Source organism: Anolis sagrei, chromosome 6 (assembly GCF_037176765.1).
Source record: "Anolis sagrei isolate rAnoSag1 chromosome 6, rAnoSag1.mat, whole genome shotgun sequence".
In the NCBI taxonomy this organism is placed as follows: domain Eukaryota; kingdom Metazoa; phylum Chordata; class Lepidosauria; order Squamata; family Dactyloidae; genus Anolis; species Anolis sagrei.
Window position 1 is genome coordinate 60,711,025 of NC_090026.1, and position 18,789 is coordinate 60,729,813.

Genomic DNA, 18,789 nt, shown 5'->3' on the forward strand with positions numbered 1-18,789 from the left:
TCGGTCAAACAGAGATTTTGAAATCAACATATTGTCTCCCCCCCCCCTCCCCCAAATTATTTTAGCATGTTCCTTCTTGGATAGCAATCCACTTATTATTATTTAATATAAGACCAATATCATCTATATAAATAAAAATGTAGTGTTAGTTTGTGGGATTAACAACTCAAAAACCACTGAACGAATTGACACCAAATCTGGACACAAGACACCTATTTTATTTAGTTATTTATTTGACTTGTATACTGCCACTCCCAATTTGGCTCGGAGCGGTTTACAGCAGTAGATTAAAACAATACAACCAACTTTAAAATACAATAAAACAAGAACAGACATAGTCCCGAGTTATTCATCCATTGAAAGATTGTCGGAAAAGAAAGGTTTTACAGGCTTTCCGAAAAGCAAGTAGCTCTCGGATGGTTCGGGTTTCAACTGGCAAGGCATTCCATAAATAAGGGGCCACAATCGAGAAGGCTCTCTGCCTAGTAGAGGACAGATGATAAGTCCGGATGTTGGGGACTTCAAGCAAATTTTGGTCTTCGGACCGAAGTAATCTCTGGGGTTGCTAGGGGGATAAGCGGGCCCTCAGGTACGCCGGCCCCAGACCATATAAGGCCTTAAAGGTTAGTACCAGCACCTTGAAAGTGATCCGGTACTCAATCGGAAGCCAGTGCAGCTGTTGTAGAATTGGGGTAATATGACACCTTGACGGCATCCCAGTGAGAAGACGAGCCACCGCATTTTGCACCAGCTTCAGTTTCCGGATCACTGACAAAGGAAGGCCAATGTAGAGGGCGTTACAGTAGTCAAGCCTCGAGATGACCATCGCCTGGATCACCGTAGCCAGGTCATTCCTAGATAGGAAGGGAGCCAGTCGCCTAGCTTGACGTAGGTGGAAAACGCAGATCTGCTCACAGCAGAGACCTGGGCCTCCATTGTGAGCAGAGGGTCCAATTAGACACCAAGGCTTTTTACAGAAGGTGACGGACGTAGTGTCTCGCCATCCAGGGTAGGCAGCTGGATCTCCCTCCCACCCGGACGGCCCAGCCAAAGGATCTCCGTCTTCTCTGGATTCACCCTCAACCTGCTGGAACGCAACCATCCAGTAACGGCCTCAAGGCACTGATGGAAATTTTCGGGTACGGAGTCCAGCCAGCCCTCCATCCTCAGAATGAGCTGAGTGTCATCAGCCTACTGGTGGCACTCAAGCCCAAAGCTCCGCACCAGTCGGGCAAGCGGTCGCATATAGATGTTAAATAATAGAGGAGAGAGAATAGCTCCCTGCGGGACACCGCAAGTTAGCGGAGATCTCTCAGAAACCATCCCTCCCCTCGCCACATGCTGTCCCCGATTCTGGAGGAAGGAGGACACCCATTTAAGGGTTATCCCCCTAACCCCAGTCATGGCTAGGCGGTGGGTCAAAAGATTGTGATCAACCGTATCAAATGCTGCTGTGAGGTCCAATAACACAAGCAACGCTGATCTGCCTTGATCCATCTGGCAGAGAAGCTGATCTGTGATGGCAACTAGAACAGTCTCCGTCCCGTGCCCCCCTACGGAAGCCGGATTGGAAGGGATCAAGTCCGGCTGTGTCATTTAGGAACTGCTGCAACTGTTCCGCTGCTGCCCTCTCAACCACCTTGCCCAGAAACGAAAGGTTCGAGACTGGGCGGTAGCTAGAGAGAACCGAACGATCTAAGTATGTTTTTTTTCAGCAGTGGAGATACCATCACCTCTTTTAAACTGAAGGAAGAACTAATTTTGGTCTCATGTATGAAAACAATCTGTCAGATAAGAAAAATCAGAGTGAACAGTCCTTGCAATGCAAGTAAAGACACATGTAATAACTTACTATGACATTTTCTTTTTGTCTTCGCACCTTTTCCATCACTGCTTTTTGCCTCAGGACAATTTTCACACTCTACTTGGCCATACTTTTCATTATAGGACCCAACAGGACATAATATGCAAACGGTATCCTGTTTTGCACTGAATCTACCTGGTGGGCATGTTACTATTCAAAAAGAGTAAAAAAACAGAGTTAAGAATTATCACAGTTCACTTTCACTGCTACTATTAGCCTACTTTTGATCCCTATTTATATTCAGAATCACACACACACACACACACAAAAAGAATAGACAACACCCCTGGGAGCCAATGTAAACCATTTCAATACATGGAATGAAGGCAAAAACATTAATGGGATTGTGGTTCCCCTAAATTAGAGGTGGATAGAATTACTTGCATTACACATTACAAACATATTTATTACAAGTTTTCTTATATCATCTTCGACTACTTGTATGGGAAATACATATAATTTTCCCTTGATCGCAGAACTACTCCACATTAAAAGTAGTAATACCCCAAACTGAAATTCCAGAATCCTATGCCATGAGAGGCAAATCCTTATACAGAACATGTTCCTCAAAAACTCCTGAGGACTGCATATGTAAATGGAATGGTTGAATGATGTGATTGGACAATGTTTTTAATAGGAGACACTAATGTTTATGTTTTTATTGATTTTGTTATGGTTTTATTATCTGATTGTTTTTATTGTATTGAAATTGTATTTTATGGTCTTGGCACCAATTGTAAACCGTCCAGTCTGTTTTTTTTGGTAATCCCCATTATTTAGTGCGATTCTTTGAGTAAGTCTATCCATGTTCAAAATATCTAGAACTTTCAAGGTCCATTGCTCTATTGTGGATATTTCTTTTGTCTTCCATACTCTAGCTAAAATAATCCATGCCGCAGTTGTCATATAGAAGAAAAGCTTATCTGTGTTCTTATCCATTTTGAAGTCCGTGATTCCTAATAGGAAAGTCTCAGGTTTTAAGTCAATTTTTATTTGTAAGATTGTCTCTATTTGTTTCCCTATTTGGTGCCATTTTTTTTTAATTTTTCTGCATTTCCACCACATGTGGATAAAGTTACCTGTATTTTTCTCAAATTTCCAACATTTTTCTTTAATTTTTTCCCTTACTGATTTTTACCAATACTTCTGGTGTTAGGTACCATCTGTAAAATAATGTATACCAATTCTCCTTCAATTCTACTGTGTAAATATATTTTAGTGTTGGTTTTGACCTACAAAACCCTTTACGGTTCCGGTCCAGCATATCTGTCCGAACGTATCTCCCTCTACGTCCCATCTCAGAATCTGAGATCATCTGGGGAGGCCCTGCTCACAACCCCACCGCTATCACAAGTGAGGCTGGTGGGGATGAGGAGCAGGGCCTTCTCAGTGGTGGCCCCCCATCTGTGGAACTCACTCCCGGGGGAAATCAGGGCTTCAACTTCCCTCCTTGCCTTCAGGAGGCTCTGGGACCAGGCCTTTGGGCACCCTGACAATTAGACATGGAACCAGAATGATAGGACCAACAATGTGTGGAAAGTAGAACCTAACTATGAGTCGGTTAAACACTGACCAGCAATGAGGTTTGTATTGTTTTTATTGTTTTAATTGTTTTTACGGGTTTATGGCTATTCCTGCCGATAATATTGATTGTTTACGTTAATTGTTATCAGTGTTATAATTACTGTTGTTACTGATGTTATGTTTTTGATATTATGTTTTTGTAATACAGGCATCGAATTGTGCCTTGTGTGTGTAAGCCGCCCTGAGTCCCCCCGGGTGAGAAGGCCGGGGTATAAGCAACCGCAATAAATAATAAATAAATAGTTTCTTAAGCCGTATTCCTTCCCACTCTGCCATGGATATTGATCGATTTATGTCTCTAGACCACTTTACCATATTTTCCTTTATCTGTTCCATTTCGGTATGCCATATTAGTAATTGTCTTAAATTCTGCTTATTAATTTGTATCTACCTTTATTATCTTATCCTAGAATCTTTCTTATCCCAGAACTATTTTATTTTCAACTGATTTTCAATTTTAAATAATTTGGAAAAAGAAAGAAAAAATACGTACACTTAAACAGCAGTTCCCTGTATTTACAAAAAATGATCTCTTAAGCATTTATCTAATGCACAAGTACTGAAAACTTACCACAACATCCTGGGCACATTGAATTATTCTTCCTAGAATTTGTATTTTTTCCAAACCCTGGTTTGCAGTGGTCTACTTTAACAGCAGCAAGAGTCCCAGGAATCAAATATAATTCATCAATGTGAGGGGAGTCCGTTTTCTGTAGTTCGAAGAACTCCTTGATATTTTCATATGCCTAGAAGCATAACAATAAAGAAAGGTAGCGACATTAACATGCTCCTCACCAACCTAGATGGAAGAGAGGGTATGGATATAACGCTCTTGCAAAACGCTCTTGCAAAACGCTCTTTCATGGCTCCATGATGGTTCATCGCATAATGAATAACAACTTCAATGTGGGATTCAGGTTCTTAGTCACAATCGGGCAAACTAATGAAAGGACTGGAACAGGAATGGGCACCTGGGTTCTCCAAAGTTGTTGGACTACAGTTCTCATCAGCCCTGGCAAGTATAGCTAATAGATCAGCGGTTCTCAACCTGGGGGTCGCGACTCCCAGGTGGGTCGCTGGGCCATTTTCTGGGGGTCGTGAAGGCACCTCGGTTGGCCCCACCCCCTTCGCAAAATGGCTGCCAGTCCATGCCAGGGAAACAGCCAGGCTTTCCAGGTCAGCTCCTTCACCTTGCGCGATGCCTCCCTCGCCTGCATTTCTCTCCCACTGGCAGGCAAGGGCCCTTTTGCCCAAGGTGGAGGAGCTGAACCTCATCCAATGACTGATCAAGACCAAACTTGGCACACAGAGCCTGCAAGATCCACTCTACATCAGAAAGTGAGTGATAGGACTGTAAGTAATACCATCCACCACCTTGCCCTTGGTCGGCCCCTCTTCCTTTTTCCTTCCATTTTCCCCAGCATAATTGTCTTCTCTAGGCTTTGCTATCTCCTCATGATGTGGCCAAAGTACTTCATCTTGGCCTCTACTATCCTTCCCTCCAATGAGCAGTCATACATGTTTACTCAGGAGTAATCCTTACTGCTTTCATTGGAGTTTCACTCTCAGATGTAATTGCAAGTAATTGGATGAATGTAATTGGATGAATGTAATTGGATGAATGTAACTGCAAGTAATTGGATGAATGTAATTGGATGAATGTAGCTGTGGTCTCATCCAATTACCAATAAAGACCAAATTTGGCACACAGAGCCCCCAAGACCCACTCTGCATCCTACTGCAGTTTGGAGGAGGATGGACCATGGATGATGGGACTTGCAGTCCTTTCACTCACTTTCTGAGACCGCTGTGAACCTCATCCAATGACTGTTCAAGACCAAAATTAGAACATAGACCTCTCATGACCCACTTTACGTCCTGGTGTGGTTTGGCTGGAGATGGACCATGGATTATGGGACTTGCAGTACCTTTGCTCAATTTTCTGAGACCGCTGCAAACCTTATCCAATTACTGAAAAAACCAAACTTGGCACACCGAGTCTCCATGATGCACTCTACATCCTGGTGCGGCTTGGAGAAGGATGCACCATGGACGATGGGACTTGCAATACTTGCACTCCATTCCTAAGACCAATACAACTGCCAACAATGATGGATCAGAACCACCATTCATACTGAGAGCCCGCATGACTCTACATCCTGGTGCAGTTTCCAGCAGGATGGACCATGGATGATGGGACTTGAAGTACCTCCACTCACTTCCCAAGACTGTTCCAACCCTCATCAAATGACTGATCAAGACCAAAGTTGGCACACAGAGCCCCCATGACCCACTCTACATCCTGGTGCTGCTTGGAGGAGGATGAACCATGGATGATGGGACTTCCAGTACCAGGGAAACAGCCAGGCTTTCCAGGTCAGCTCTGCCACCTTGCGCGATGCCTCCCTCGCCTGCATTGCTCTCTCACTGGAAGGCAAGGGAGGCCTCGCACAATGAAAACACATCCTGCATATCACATATTTACATTACGATTCGTAACAGTAGCAAAATTACAGTTATAAAGGAGCAACGACAATAATTTTATGATTGGAGGTCACTATGACATGAGGAAGCATATTTAGGGGTCATGGTGTTAGAAAGATTGAGAGCCACTGTAATAGAAGGACACTTTGGGAATCACAGCCCTACATCATATGGGGACCAAAATTGCTGTCTGCAGATCCAGATTATGTGCTTTGAATTGGATTATACTATATAATCCAGTTCAAAGTAGATAATCTGGATTCAGAAATTTACGACAGTGTAGATGGACTCTCAGAAGTAGAGTTTTGATACCAGTATACAAGATACTACCTAAGAATCTAATTTGAATGGTGCTTCCAGCCTACAATGCTGCTTTTTACACTCACTGGTATCCGTTCCTCATGCTAAATTGCTTGAGAAATATTAACTGGAATTAATACATCACTTTCAATCTAGACCAGATATCTGGTAATGCGAAGATAGCTTGGCCCTATCAGCTATCTCTTTCTCAACAGACAAGTGAGGACAGCACTGTTTTCTGAAAACTTGCTCAAAATGGTCCAATTAAATCAACATTTTTAATCTTTAGTTGGATATAAATACTTAACAATGAATGTTGTACTTAATGGGTTTTGCATATTCATAAGTTATCATTGTTGATGTTACCATTATCATTATGGACAGCCGATCCAAAATATTACGGCCCTTATTATACTGTATTTTGTCCTCTTGGAATAATGGTTCACCTTTCTGAGGTTGCTTGTAGAATTTTCACATGGAGGACTTCTACAGAGATCTGCTGTAGTCAGCATGGAGGGGAATACTGCAGATTAAGAGAAAGCGGGCAAATAGTTTAATACTGTAACTGGATATTTGTGTGGAAGAGGTGATACATTGCTATTCTGACAGTTAACTCCATGTGATAAAATCTATTTTCTTGCAACCTGCAACTATGCCACATGTAAAAATCAGTTTGCAACAATCAGCAGAATTTTTGGAGGGTCTAATTCAAAAACTATAGTTTGAACAACAACAAAAACAACAATAGTTTGAAGTCAAGTATATAATTTATATGTAAATCTTTTACTTGTATTGTCGAAGGCTTTAATGGCCGGAATCACTGGGTTGTTGTAGGTTTTTTCGGGCTGTATGGCCATGGTCTAGAGGCATTCTCTCCTGACGTTTCGCCTGCATCTGTGGCAAACATCCTCAAAGGTAGTGAGGTTTGTTGGAACTAGGAAAAAGGTTTATATATTTGTGGAATGACCAAGGTGAGACAAAGGACTCTTGTCTGCTGGAGCTAGGTGTGAATGCTTCAACTGACCACCTTGATTAACATACAATGGGCGGACTGTGCCTGGAGCAAACTCTTGTTGAGAGGTAATTAGATGTTCCTGCCTGCTTCCTCTCTGTTGTTGTGCTGTTGCAATTTTAGAGTTTTTTAATACTGGTAGCCAGATTTTGTTCATTTTCATGGTTTCCTTCTTTCTGTTGAAATTGTTCACATGCTTGTGGATTTCAGTGGATTCCTTGTGTAGTCTGACATGGTGGTTGTGAGAGTGGTCCAGCATTTCTGTGTTCTCAAATAAAATGCTGTGTCCAGGTTGGTTCATCAGGTGCTCTGCTATGGCTGACTTCTCTGGTTGAAGTAGTCTGCAGTGCCTTTCATGTTCCTTGATTCGTGTTTGGGCAATGCTGCATTTGGTGGTCCCTATGTAGACTTGTCCACAGCTGCATGGTACACGGTAGACTCCTGCAGAAGCGAGAGGATCCCTCTTGTCCTTTGCTGAACATAGCATTTGTTGGATTTTCTTGGTGGGTCTGTAGATAGTTTGTATATTGTGTTTCCTCATCAGCTTCCCTATGCGGTCAGTGGTTCCCTTGATGTATGGCAAGAACACTTTTCCTCTTGGTGGATCTTCATCTTTATTCTCGTGGCTTGTTCTTGGTTTTGCAGCTCTTCTGATGTCTGAGGTGGAGTATCCATTGAAAAAAAGAATCTGCGAACCCCACCTCCTTCAAGATGAACTGAACCACCTCAACTGGGTTCTACAGGCCAATGGATACTCCACCTCAGACATCAGAAGAGCTGCAAGACCAAGAACAAGCCACGAGAATAAAGATGAAGATCCACTGCAAGACTCTAAAATTGCAACAGCACAACAACAGAGAGGAAGCAGGCAGGAACATCTAATTACCTCTCAACAAAAGTTTGCTCCAGGCACAGTCAGCCCCCTGTATGCTAATCAAGGTAGTCAGTTGAGACATTCACACCTAGCTCCAGCAGACAAGAGTCCTTTGTCTCACCATGGTCATTCGACAGATATATAAACCCATTTTCCTAGTTCCAACAGACCTCACTACCTCTGAGGATGCTTGCCATAGATGCAGGTGAAACGTCAGGAGAGAATGCCTCTAGACCATGCCATACAGCCCGAAAAAACCTACAACAACCCAATCTTTTACTTGTTTTCTGTGCATTTGACAGCCCAGGGTGTCTATAAATGTGGCTCAACACAAAATCATAAACTTACTGAAAACATTTTTTTAGCAATTTTTTGTAACTCAATTGCACGGTTGTGGTATAACTAGAATCTATCCTTCACCATTAAGCAGTAAAAATACACGAGCACCTTTTAACTCTGGAAGTCTGTCATATAAAGATGAGATTTACCCTTTTTTTTCTTCAATTTGACTGGTTCTGTGTTGAAATGACGTTGACCCATACTGTTGTTCTATGTTATGGTCTAGAGTTTTAATAAGCATACCTAATATAGGTAAACTGAATGCATGTGTTGTCATGAATTCAAAAATAACAATAAACACAGAGGTGGTGAGCAAACTTGTCATCTTACATATGATTGTTTTATTGCTCATGGATGTATTTTTTAATGTAATGTATGTCTAATTGTAGTGTAACTGTTTGTACTGGAATTGAATTTTTGCCATTACTTATGTGTAATCCACTTTGAGTCCCCCTCGGGGTGAGAAAAGCGGTATACAAATACTGTAAATGTAAATAAATTACCTCCAAACTGAAGAGTAAGCTTATATGTCATCTTTTCCACTGCGTCTGTAGAAGTGTGGCATTCTGTACTCCATTCTTTGATCTCACAACTCAGGTTGGAAATTAAACTCTCCATTTTCTCTAAGAGATGTTTTTCATATGAATCAATTTTATTGGTCTTGCAGCTTTCAGCTGTGAATTCAGATGACAGATGTATGCTCTTATCTGGTATATGATACACTATTTATAATGAAAGAGAAAAAACATCATGACATTGCATATGAATTATTCAAATTATCCCCTGATCTATTTCCATCAAACATAAAACATATGTAATTTAATCTACATGTTATTTGATGATTTATGTGGGAATTCATCATCATCTTCATCATCATCATCATCATCATCATCATCATTTAATTACTTATTAATTGCCCTCCATCCAAGATACTCTAGGCGATTTACAAGCTAAAATTGTAAAGGATAAAAATAAATACATACAGATATTGATAAAATTAACAGAGATCGAATGCTCTAGTAAAAAGCCAGGTCTTAAGTGCTAGGGTAAAAGGCCCTAACTCACGCATGGCTCTCATATAGGGTGGCAAGGAATTCCATAAGGCAGGGACAGAAATAGAAAAAGCTCTGCGTCTGGTCCTTTCCAAGTGCACTTCTCTAGGACCCGGTATATGGAGTAAGTCACGTTGGGAAGGTCGTTGCGACCTCCGATGATGGGAGAATGAGAAACGGTCCCTAAGATACGATGGACCCTGGCCGTAAAGAATTTTAAAGGTCAGAACTAGCATCTTATATAGACCATGGTAATCAGTTGGGAGCCAATGCAAATGCCGCAACACTGGTGTTATATGGCATTTCATGGGTGTTCTTGTGAGTAGCCTGGCTGCCGCATTCTGAACAATACGGAGATATCGGGCCGTAGACATCGGAAGGCCAACATACAGGGCGTTGCAATAGTCCAGCCTAGACATGACCGTGGCATGGATGACTGTTGCCAGAGCCTCATCAGATAAGTAGGGTGCCAGTTGCCTCGCTTGTCGTAGATGGAAAAAGGCCTGTTTGCTGGCAGCAGCGACCTGAGCTTCCATTGTCAGCTGCGAATCCAAAACAACACCCAAGCTCTTAACGGTAGGCGAAGGAGATAGGGCAGCACCATCGAAGGTGGGTAGCAAGTGAGTCAGACCAATCGAGCGGCCATGCCAGAGAATCTGTCTTCGCCGGGTGCACCTTCAGTATACTAGCACGTAGCCAGTTCGACAGAGCCTCCAGACATAAGGTGAAATTGTCTGGTATTGACGTTGCTCCAGGCTCCAAACGCAGAAGGAGTTGGGTGTTGTCCGCATATTGATAGCAGTCTAGGTCGAAACTCCGGGCCAAACTAGCAAGGGGTCTAACATAGATGTTGAAGAGAAGAGGGGAGAGAATTGCACCTTGGGGTACCCCACATAGGAGGGGAGATCTTTCAAAGACTTGATCCATATACTCCACGCATTGGCTCCGGTTTCGGAGAAATGAGTCGAACCAATTGAGGGCCTGACCGTGAACTCCGGACATGGCAAGATGGTGAATCATTAGATCATAGTCAACGGTGTCAAATGCTGCGGTAAGGTCAAGAAGTACCAGTAGCGCTGATCCGCCGCTATCAGACTGGCGACTAAGTTCATCTGTAATGGCAACCAGGACTGTTTCCGTCCCATGCCAGGGCGGAAACCTGACTGGAAAGGGTCCAGGCCGGCTGTGTCATCCAAAACGTGTTGCAATTGTCCCAGTACAGCCTGCTCTATCATCTTGCCTAAGAATTGAAGGTTAGAGACAGGACGATAATTGGCAAGGGTCATGGGATCCAAGCTAGGTTTCTTTAGCAAGGGATGAACCCTTGCCTCTTTTAACTCTCTTCTAGTCTATTCCGGCAGGAATGAAGTTCTTCATTACTATCAATATACATTTTCAAGAACATGAATGAGTTTGAATACCGTGAAAGCCATCTACTGCATGGCTATCAGCCTCCTCCTAGTAGACTCAAATAAAGGAAAAGCTTTATGAGAACTACCACTCCTCTTAACATTCCCCCAGCAACAGCAAGGGTATCCCCCTGGGCAGCTAAATCAGGAAATCCCAACAGGATCCCCCCCCCTCCCCGCCCAAGGGTCTTCCTCCAGGGGCAAACCAAGAATGGGCAACTTGGACATCCCTGAACAGACTCAGAAGTGGAGTGGGCAGATCAAAAGACAACCTGGCAAAAAGGTACTACCTAAAAGAATGCTCCACCTTGTGCGACTGTGGAACGGAACGGAACACTCCGCATCTGTATGCTTGTCCTTAATGTCCTGCCTACTGAACAGAGAAATTGTTTGAGGCTACAGACAGTGCGGTTGCTGTTGCCCATTTTTGGTCAAAAGATATTTAGCCACTTGTGCTCCTTCTATTTCTATCAGTTTTAAACTAATTTGTTGTTTATTCATTCAATTGCTTCTGACTCTTTGTGACCTCATGGACCAGCCCACACCAGAGCTCCCTGTTGGCCATGGCCATTCCCAGCTCCTTCAAAGTCAAACCAGTCACTTCAAGAATAACATCCATCCATCTTGCCCTTGGTCAGGCCCTCTTCCTTTTTCCTTCCATTTCCCCCAGCATCATTGTCTTCTCCAAGCTTTCCTGTCTTTTCATTATGTGGCCAAAGTACTGTATCTTTGCCTCTCAGGCCCGTAGCCAGGATTTCGATTCGGGGTGTGTGTGTGTGAGTTTTTTTCGGGGGGGTTCAGGGGGGCTGAGTTTTGGGGGGGGGGGCTGAGTCTGAGTGAAAGAGGGTCTACCCTAGCAAACCTTTTGTATCATTACCCCAATACCCCCATGCATATGGGATATATTGAGTATGGTGATCAGATCATGATATGAATAAACATAACAGTTTAAATAATGCACCAGTAAGGCCTTTTCGCGAACCACCATGAGAATTTCGGCTACTGGCTACATGCCTGTTGCCTCCAATATCCTTTTTTCCAGTGACCAGTCAGGCATTATTTTTAGGGCTGTAAGGCCATCTTCCAGAAGACCTCACAACCTCTGAGGATGCTTGCCGTAGATGCAGGCGAAACGTCAGGAGCGAATGCTTCTAGAACATGGCCATATAGCCCAAAAAAACTACAACAACAAAGTAGAAAATATTCACTAAGCATGTGGGGCATTCTTTTTCAGAACTGTTGCTTTCTTATAACAACACTCTCCCTGTTTTAATTTCGACTTTTTATTTTTCTTCCAAAAAATTGCAAGGATATTGAAATGTTTTTGAGTCGAAGAGTCTTTTTTTTTTTCCAAAACAGGTAAGGTAATAAAATGGACTAATTTGAGCCAATGTATATGCATACTTTCTGGGCCACAGTTGCAATCCAATCATAAAAGATAATAAAAGATAATAGTCTGCCCACCGACTGGTTAGGATAGCATTAGCCCCTCAGTCACCCACAAGGTGGCACTCCTGCTTTGGATACCATGCTTTTGTTGGCACTTGATTTTCAGCCACTGATTTACTTAGGGTCTAACTAAAATGATGTTGAGCAATTAAAGCAGATTGGAAGAAGACTATTTAGCACTGTTTATTTGGTGGTAAATTTAATAAGCAGAATGAAAGAGCCATCTCACTACTGTCTCCTGCCACTTAAGAAAAAGTTGGTCTTAGAATCATAGAATAGAATCATAGAATCATAGAGTTGGAAGACACCTCATGGGCCATCCAGACCAATCCCCTGCCAAGAAGCAGGAATGTTGCATTCAAATCACCCCTGACAGATGGCCATCCAGCCTCTGTTTAAGAGCTTCCAAAGAAGGAGCCTCCACCACACTCCGGGGCAGAGAGTTCCACTGCTGAACGGCTCTCACAGTCAGGAAGTTCTTCCTCGTGTTCAGATGGAATCTCCTTTCTTGTAGTTTGAAGCCATTGTTCCGCGTCCTAGTCTCCAGGGAAGCAGAAAACAAGCTTGCTCCCTCCTCCCTATGACTCCTTCTCACATATTTATACATGGCTATCATATCTCCTCTCAGCCTTCTCTTTTTCAGGCTAAACATGCCCAACTCCTTAAGCCGCTCCTCATAGGACTTGTTCTCCAGACTCTTGATCATTTTAGTCGCCCTCCTCTGGACACATTCCAACTTGTCAATATCTCTCTTGAATTGTGGTGCCCACAATATTCCAGGTGTGGTCTAGCCAAGGCAGAATAGAGGGGTAGCATGACTTCCCTAGATTTAGACACTAGGCTCCCATTGATGCCAGCCAAAATCCCATTGGCCTTTTTTGCCGCCACATCACATTGTTGGCTCATGATTAACTTGTTGTCCACAAGGACTCCAAGATCTTTTTCACACATACTACTCTCAAGCCAGGCATCGTCGCCCATTCTGTATCATTGCATTTCATTGGGGTCCCCTGAGCTCAGGCCCGTAGCCAGGATTTCGTTTTGGGGGAGGGCTGAATTTTTTTCGGGGGGGGGGGGTTGGGGGGGCTGAGTTTCGGGGGGGGCTGAGTCTGAGTGAAAGAGAGTCTACCCTAGCAAACCTTTTGTATCGTTACCCCAATACCCCCATGCATATGGGATATATTGAGTATGGTGATCAGATCATGATATGAATAAACATAACAGTTTAAATAATGCACCAGTAAGGCCTTTTCGCGAACCACCATGAGAATTTCGGGGGGGGGGGGGCTGAAACCCCTCAAGCCCCCCCCCCCCCCCCCCCCCCCCCCCCACCGGCTACATGCCTGCCTGATCTCAATATTGGGATCACAAAATTTGGCAACAGTACAAGTTTTTTGAATGTCACTTAAGAGACTGTTTTTGACATTTGCATGAATTTTGTAGCAACAATGTCCAGGAAATGCTTCAGATGTACTTCATAAAAAGGGGAAATCAGCCTGTTTAGCCAGCCTTGCAAATGGTGATTGCTAACACTATGCAAAATGTTTTTTTGTCCCAGGGTTGTAAATGTAATTTACTAATTGGTTCCGTCATAAAAATATGAAAAATTATTGTTAAACTGCAAAAACATTGTTTTTGTGGGAAATCTTGCAGCACGTTTTGCTTTAGTTTTCAATGAAAATCTCATTGAGTCTCAACTAATTCAACCTATTGGCAGCCACAAAAAACAAAATTTCTGGAATGTAACAATAAGTACCGCATAATTAAACAGAGATTATATTGATATTCATATTACTATTCACAGAATCTCACAGCAGTAGAATCATAGAATCATAGAGTTGGAAGAGACCTCATGGGCCATCCAGACCAACCCCCTGCCAAGAAGCAGGAATATTGCATTCAAAGCTCCTCTGCCAGATGGCCATCCAGCCTCTGTTTAAAAGCTTCCAAAGAAGGAGCCTCCACCACACTCCAGGGCAGAGAGTTCCACTGCTGAACGGCTCTCACAGTCAGGAAAGTCTTCCTCATGTTCAGATGGAATCTCCTTTCTTTTAGTTTGAAGGAAAACCTTCTGAAGACTAAGCTTCCTTGGTGGTCTCCATAAGACCAAGAGCACTGGAAAAAGCAGTCCTCAAAGAGGAGAGCAAAAAAAAAAAAAAAAAGAGAGAGAGAGAAAGTATCCTTAAGAGGGTAGAAAATTAAACTATCCTTCTAATCCCAAATCTTCAGGCCATTATCTCATGATGCTATGAAGTTGTAAGTGAGAAAGTGATTGCTTTGATTCTCTTTGCTATTACCATTGATTCTTTTAGGAGACAGTCACTAGCAATTTTACATATCCCTAGATGAATGATGCAATTTCCCCCAATTAATTGCACTAAAATTGCAGTACGTGTGAAAAAGATCTTGGAGTCCTCGTGGACAACAAGTTAAACATGAGCCAAAAAAAAAAAAAAGAGAGAGAGAAAAGGGGGGGAAATGTCAGAGCAAAACAAAAAAACAACATGTTAAAGAGGTTGATGTACAAAATGTAATACTATGTAATAAATGTGATAAATCAATAAAAAATTATTTAAAAAACAAAAAAAAAAAAAACATGAGCCAACAATGTGATGTGGCGGCAAAAAAAGCCAATGGGATTTTGGCCTGCATCAATAGGACCATAGTGTCTAGATCTAGGGAAGTCATGCTACCCCTCTATTCTGCTTTGGTTAGACCACACCTGGAATATTGTGTCCAATTCTGGGCACCACAATTCAAGAGAGATATTGACAAGCTGGAATGTGTCCAGAGGAGGGCGACTAAAATGATCAAGGGTCTGGAGAACAAGTCCTATGAGGAGCGGCTTAAGGAGCTGGGCATGTTTAGCCTGAAGAAGAAAAGGCTGAGAGGAGATATGATAGCCATGTATAAATATGTGAGAGGAAGCCACAGGGAGGAGGGAGCAAGCTTGTTTTCCGCTTCCTTGAAGACTAGGACGCGGAACAATGGCTTCAAACTACAAGAAAGGAGATTCCATCTGAACATAAGGAAGAACTTCCTGACTGTGAGAGCCGTTCAGCAGTGGAACTTTCTGCCCCTGCGTGTGGTGGAGGCTCCTTCTTTGGAGGCTTTTAAACAGAGGCTGGATGGCCATCTGTCAGGGGTGATTTGAATGCAATATTCCTGCTTCTTGGCAGGGGGTTGGACTGGATGGACCATGAGGTCTCTTCCAACTCTTTGATTCTATGATTCTATGATTCTAAAAGAAAAAAATAAAAACATCTATTATCCAACATTATATTGATCACAATGGCACCACTAGAATTGGTGTCACCACCATGGACCTCCTGTACTGGGACCATACCACAATATTGTAGCTATAATACCAAAAAATAGGACAAAATCAACAACACATACAGCAGCGTGTGCTTGTAGTGCACACAGATGAAACTATGTGATCTGAAGCTCTGTCGTAATTGGGTAATAGTGTCATCTCCGAGCACATGAGCATTAGAAAATTCAACAAGTAAATCAACATAGAATTTTAGCTTTGTAGGTAAATTGTCAGTACACGTAAGCTGGGCCAACGAAAAGGGTTTCTGCGGTTATGCCTAACTTCAAATGTATTTTTTAATCAAAATAATAAAATTATTCTGAGTTACGATACATCACATATAATTGTCAGATGTACAAAACAGTATAGATACTTGGAACCAAAATTACTAAAGCCTTACCATATACCATGAAATGAATTTCTGTAGTCAGTTGTGTGCTGTTGTACAGATAACTCACTTTGCAGGTGTACCTCCCAGAATCACTGCTTTTAATGCTATAAATCTCCAAATTACCATCATCACTCAGAATAAATTTCTTTGATCCTGGAAATCAAAATATGCAAACACATTTAATATTTTTGACATGGGTCAACAATGAAAAGTAACTAGTCTTTAAGCCAGACACATGAAGTTGCATTTCTTAGAGTCACAAAAATCCTCTATCAAGTCCATAATATATTAAGATTCTCCATAGCTATGCACTCCTTGTTGGTGTGTTCCTTCAAGTCATTTTCCAACTTATGGAGACCCTAAGGCACTGGTTGTGAGCATATGGCACACGTGCCACACATTATTTATAATAATAATAATAATAATAATAATAATAATACTTTATTTATATTCCACCCTTCTCACCCCAAGGGGAAACAGGGCGGACCACAGTACACATACACGGTAAACATTCAATGCTGCTTTGTATAGACAATACACAGACAGCCAGAACAGAAGGAAGTGGTTTGCTTAGACTCAATGTCCAGCTGTTTTTGGTGCCATGGAAGGTTGGGCTCGAGTCCAGGGGGTGCTGTTGTTCTATCCTCTATGAAGAAGAGCCATCAGGACTTCCTTTTGGTTGCCCAGCATTTTCTGATCTTCTTTCTTTATGGCATTGTAAAACACCTCCCCTGCTTTTCTCTTTTCACCTCCCTTGCTAAAGCTGTTTTCAAATTTCTTAGGTAAACAATGAGCTAAGCAGACAGTTGGCAGCTCATGCCAACCCGGGGCTTTGGACTTGCAACCTTTTGGTTGATAGATCTCATAATTGCTGATGATTTACCAGCTGTGCTAAACCTCCGGCCTTTATGTTCCCTGGGAGGACTCAGAGCGAATTACAGTAAATATAAGGCAAACATTAAATGCCTTTTAACACAAACAATGACATACAATACACAGATAGGTAAAGGTCTTCCCCTTTTATCCATCTGGAGATGATGCCCAATTTCTGGCCACGGGGAGGTGCTGTTGTCCCATTTTTCCATGCTGAAGGAGCCTGCTGGCCATAGCCTTCTCCAACTTTTGCTGGCATGTCTGCATAGGGTGCCCTTTTACCTTCCCACTAAAGGCGGTACCTATTTATCTACTTGCATTGCATGCTTTTGAACTGCTAAGTAGGCAGAGAGCTAGGACTGACAGTTGAGTATTCACCCCAGCTTGCGACTTGAACTGTTGACGTTCCGGTCAGCAGCCTTTCCTGCAGCTAGTGGCTTTAAACTGCGTTGCTATCACACAATATTTAAAATAAAGAACAATGAAGAACATGGTCATATAGCCCGAAAAAACCTACAACAACCTAAGAACAATTTTAACCAACCTAAAATGAATGGGGAGCCCCCGGTGGCATAGTGGGTTAAAGCGCTGAGCTGCTGAGCTTGTTGACCGAAAGGTCGCAGGTTCGATTCCGGGGAGCGGCATGAGCTTCTGCTGTCAGCCCTAGCTTCTGCCAACCTAGCAGTTCGAAAACATGCAAATGTGAGTAGATCAATAGGTACCACTCCAACGGGAAGGTAACGGCGCTCCGTGCAGTCATGCCGGCCACATGACCTTGGAAGTGTCTATGGACAACGCTGGCTCTTTGGCTTAGAAATGGAGATGAGCAGCACACCCCAGAGTCAGACATGATGGGACTTAATGTCAGAGGACAACCTTTACCTTTTAAAAATGAACAGTATTTCAATGGGAAGTGTGGGTCTTCTTTTAGATAGTCAAGTTAATTAGGATTGTTGTTGTTGTGTACCTTCAATTAGTTTCTAAAGTTTAGAGCAGGGCCCAGGACAGTGACCTATAGACAGAGGCGGCCCTAGGTAATTTTCAATGGTAAGCAAACAGTATTTTGGTGCCTCCCAACCAATCACTGATATATATTTTCTGTTCGTCGTGGGAGTTCTGTGTGCCATATTTGGTTCAATTCCATCATTGGTGGAGTTCAGAATGCTCTTTGATTTTAGGTAAACTACATCCCAGTAACTACAACTCGCATATGTCAAGGTCTAATTTCCCCCAAGAGCGCCTCAAGAGCGCCCCTGGGCAAAACCAACTATACCGCGAATGCTTACTTTGCGTAATGGGTTGAGCCTCCCCTGCCTATAGAGAGCCGCATCTGGCCTGCAGTCCTTAGATTTTGGACCCTTGAACTAGCTCAACCACCCAAATGGGCGATTTAAGATTTTGGAGCATTTTGGAATTTCGGATAAGGAATGCTCAAGCTGTAACCCCTGGGCACATGCCACATTGCTGAATTGCAGAAAACACAAATGTTATCAATGTTGCTTTGGGAAGCATAATCAAAACTATTGAGACCAATCAGAGTTGTAGAGAAACATCCATATAAAAGGTAAACTCTTAATTATACACACAATTAAAATTGCTACCTTTAGTGATGTATCCCAGAGGTCCCATCCATAGATATTTGGGATCAGTTATTCTCTCCATTAATAGCTTTTCAGTCAAGCAGGTCAAAATTAAATTGTTTGAATCAATAAGAACGTATACTGGAACTAAAGTGGAAAAAAATATTAATGACGTTACAAATGGGAATATATAGAAGAAAAGTAAAGTAGATAGTATTTTACATTAGATCTTTGCCCTGTGCTTTAAAAAGTGTAGAGTTGT

The 18,789-nt window shown here is 42.5% G+C and overlaps 1 protein-coding gene across 1 annotated transcript; it reads right to left on the reverse strand.

Annotated features, from left to right (window-relative positions):
• Window positions 1–345: 345 nt before the first annotated feature.
• LOC132779484 (zona pellucida-binding protein 2-like) lies at window positions 346–18,663 on the reverse strand. The gene is made up of 8 exons (XM_067470561.1): window positions 18,549–18,663; window positions 16,084–16,227; window positions 8,961–9,179; window positions 6,679–6,755; window positions 4,020–4,194; window positions 1,853–2,014; window positions 632–768; window positions 346–432 (listed from the first exon to the last, which is right to left on the reverse strand). The coding sequence occupies exons 1-8, from the start codon at window positions 18,607–18,609 to the stop codon at window positions 346–348; spliced, it is 1,062 nt and encodes a 353-aa protein (XP_067326662.1). The 5' UTR covers window positions 18,610–18,663.
• Window positions 18,664–18,789: the final 126 nt, after the last annotated feature.

Coding starts and splice junctions, on each gene's coding strand:
- LOC132779484 (XM_067470561.1), bottom strand. CDS start 18,609: ATGGAGAGAATAACTGATCCCAAATATCTATGGATGGGACCTCTGGGA. Junction 16,228..18,548: donor TCTGGGATACATCACTAAAG/GTAGCAATTTTA, acceptor TTTGATTTCCAG/GATCAAAGAAATTTATTCTG. Junction 433..631: donor GGATCACTTTCAAGGTGCTG/GTACTAACCTTT, acceptor ATGCCTTGCCAG/TTGAAACCCGAACCATCCGA.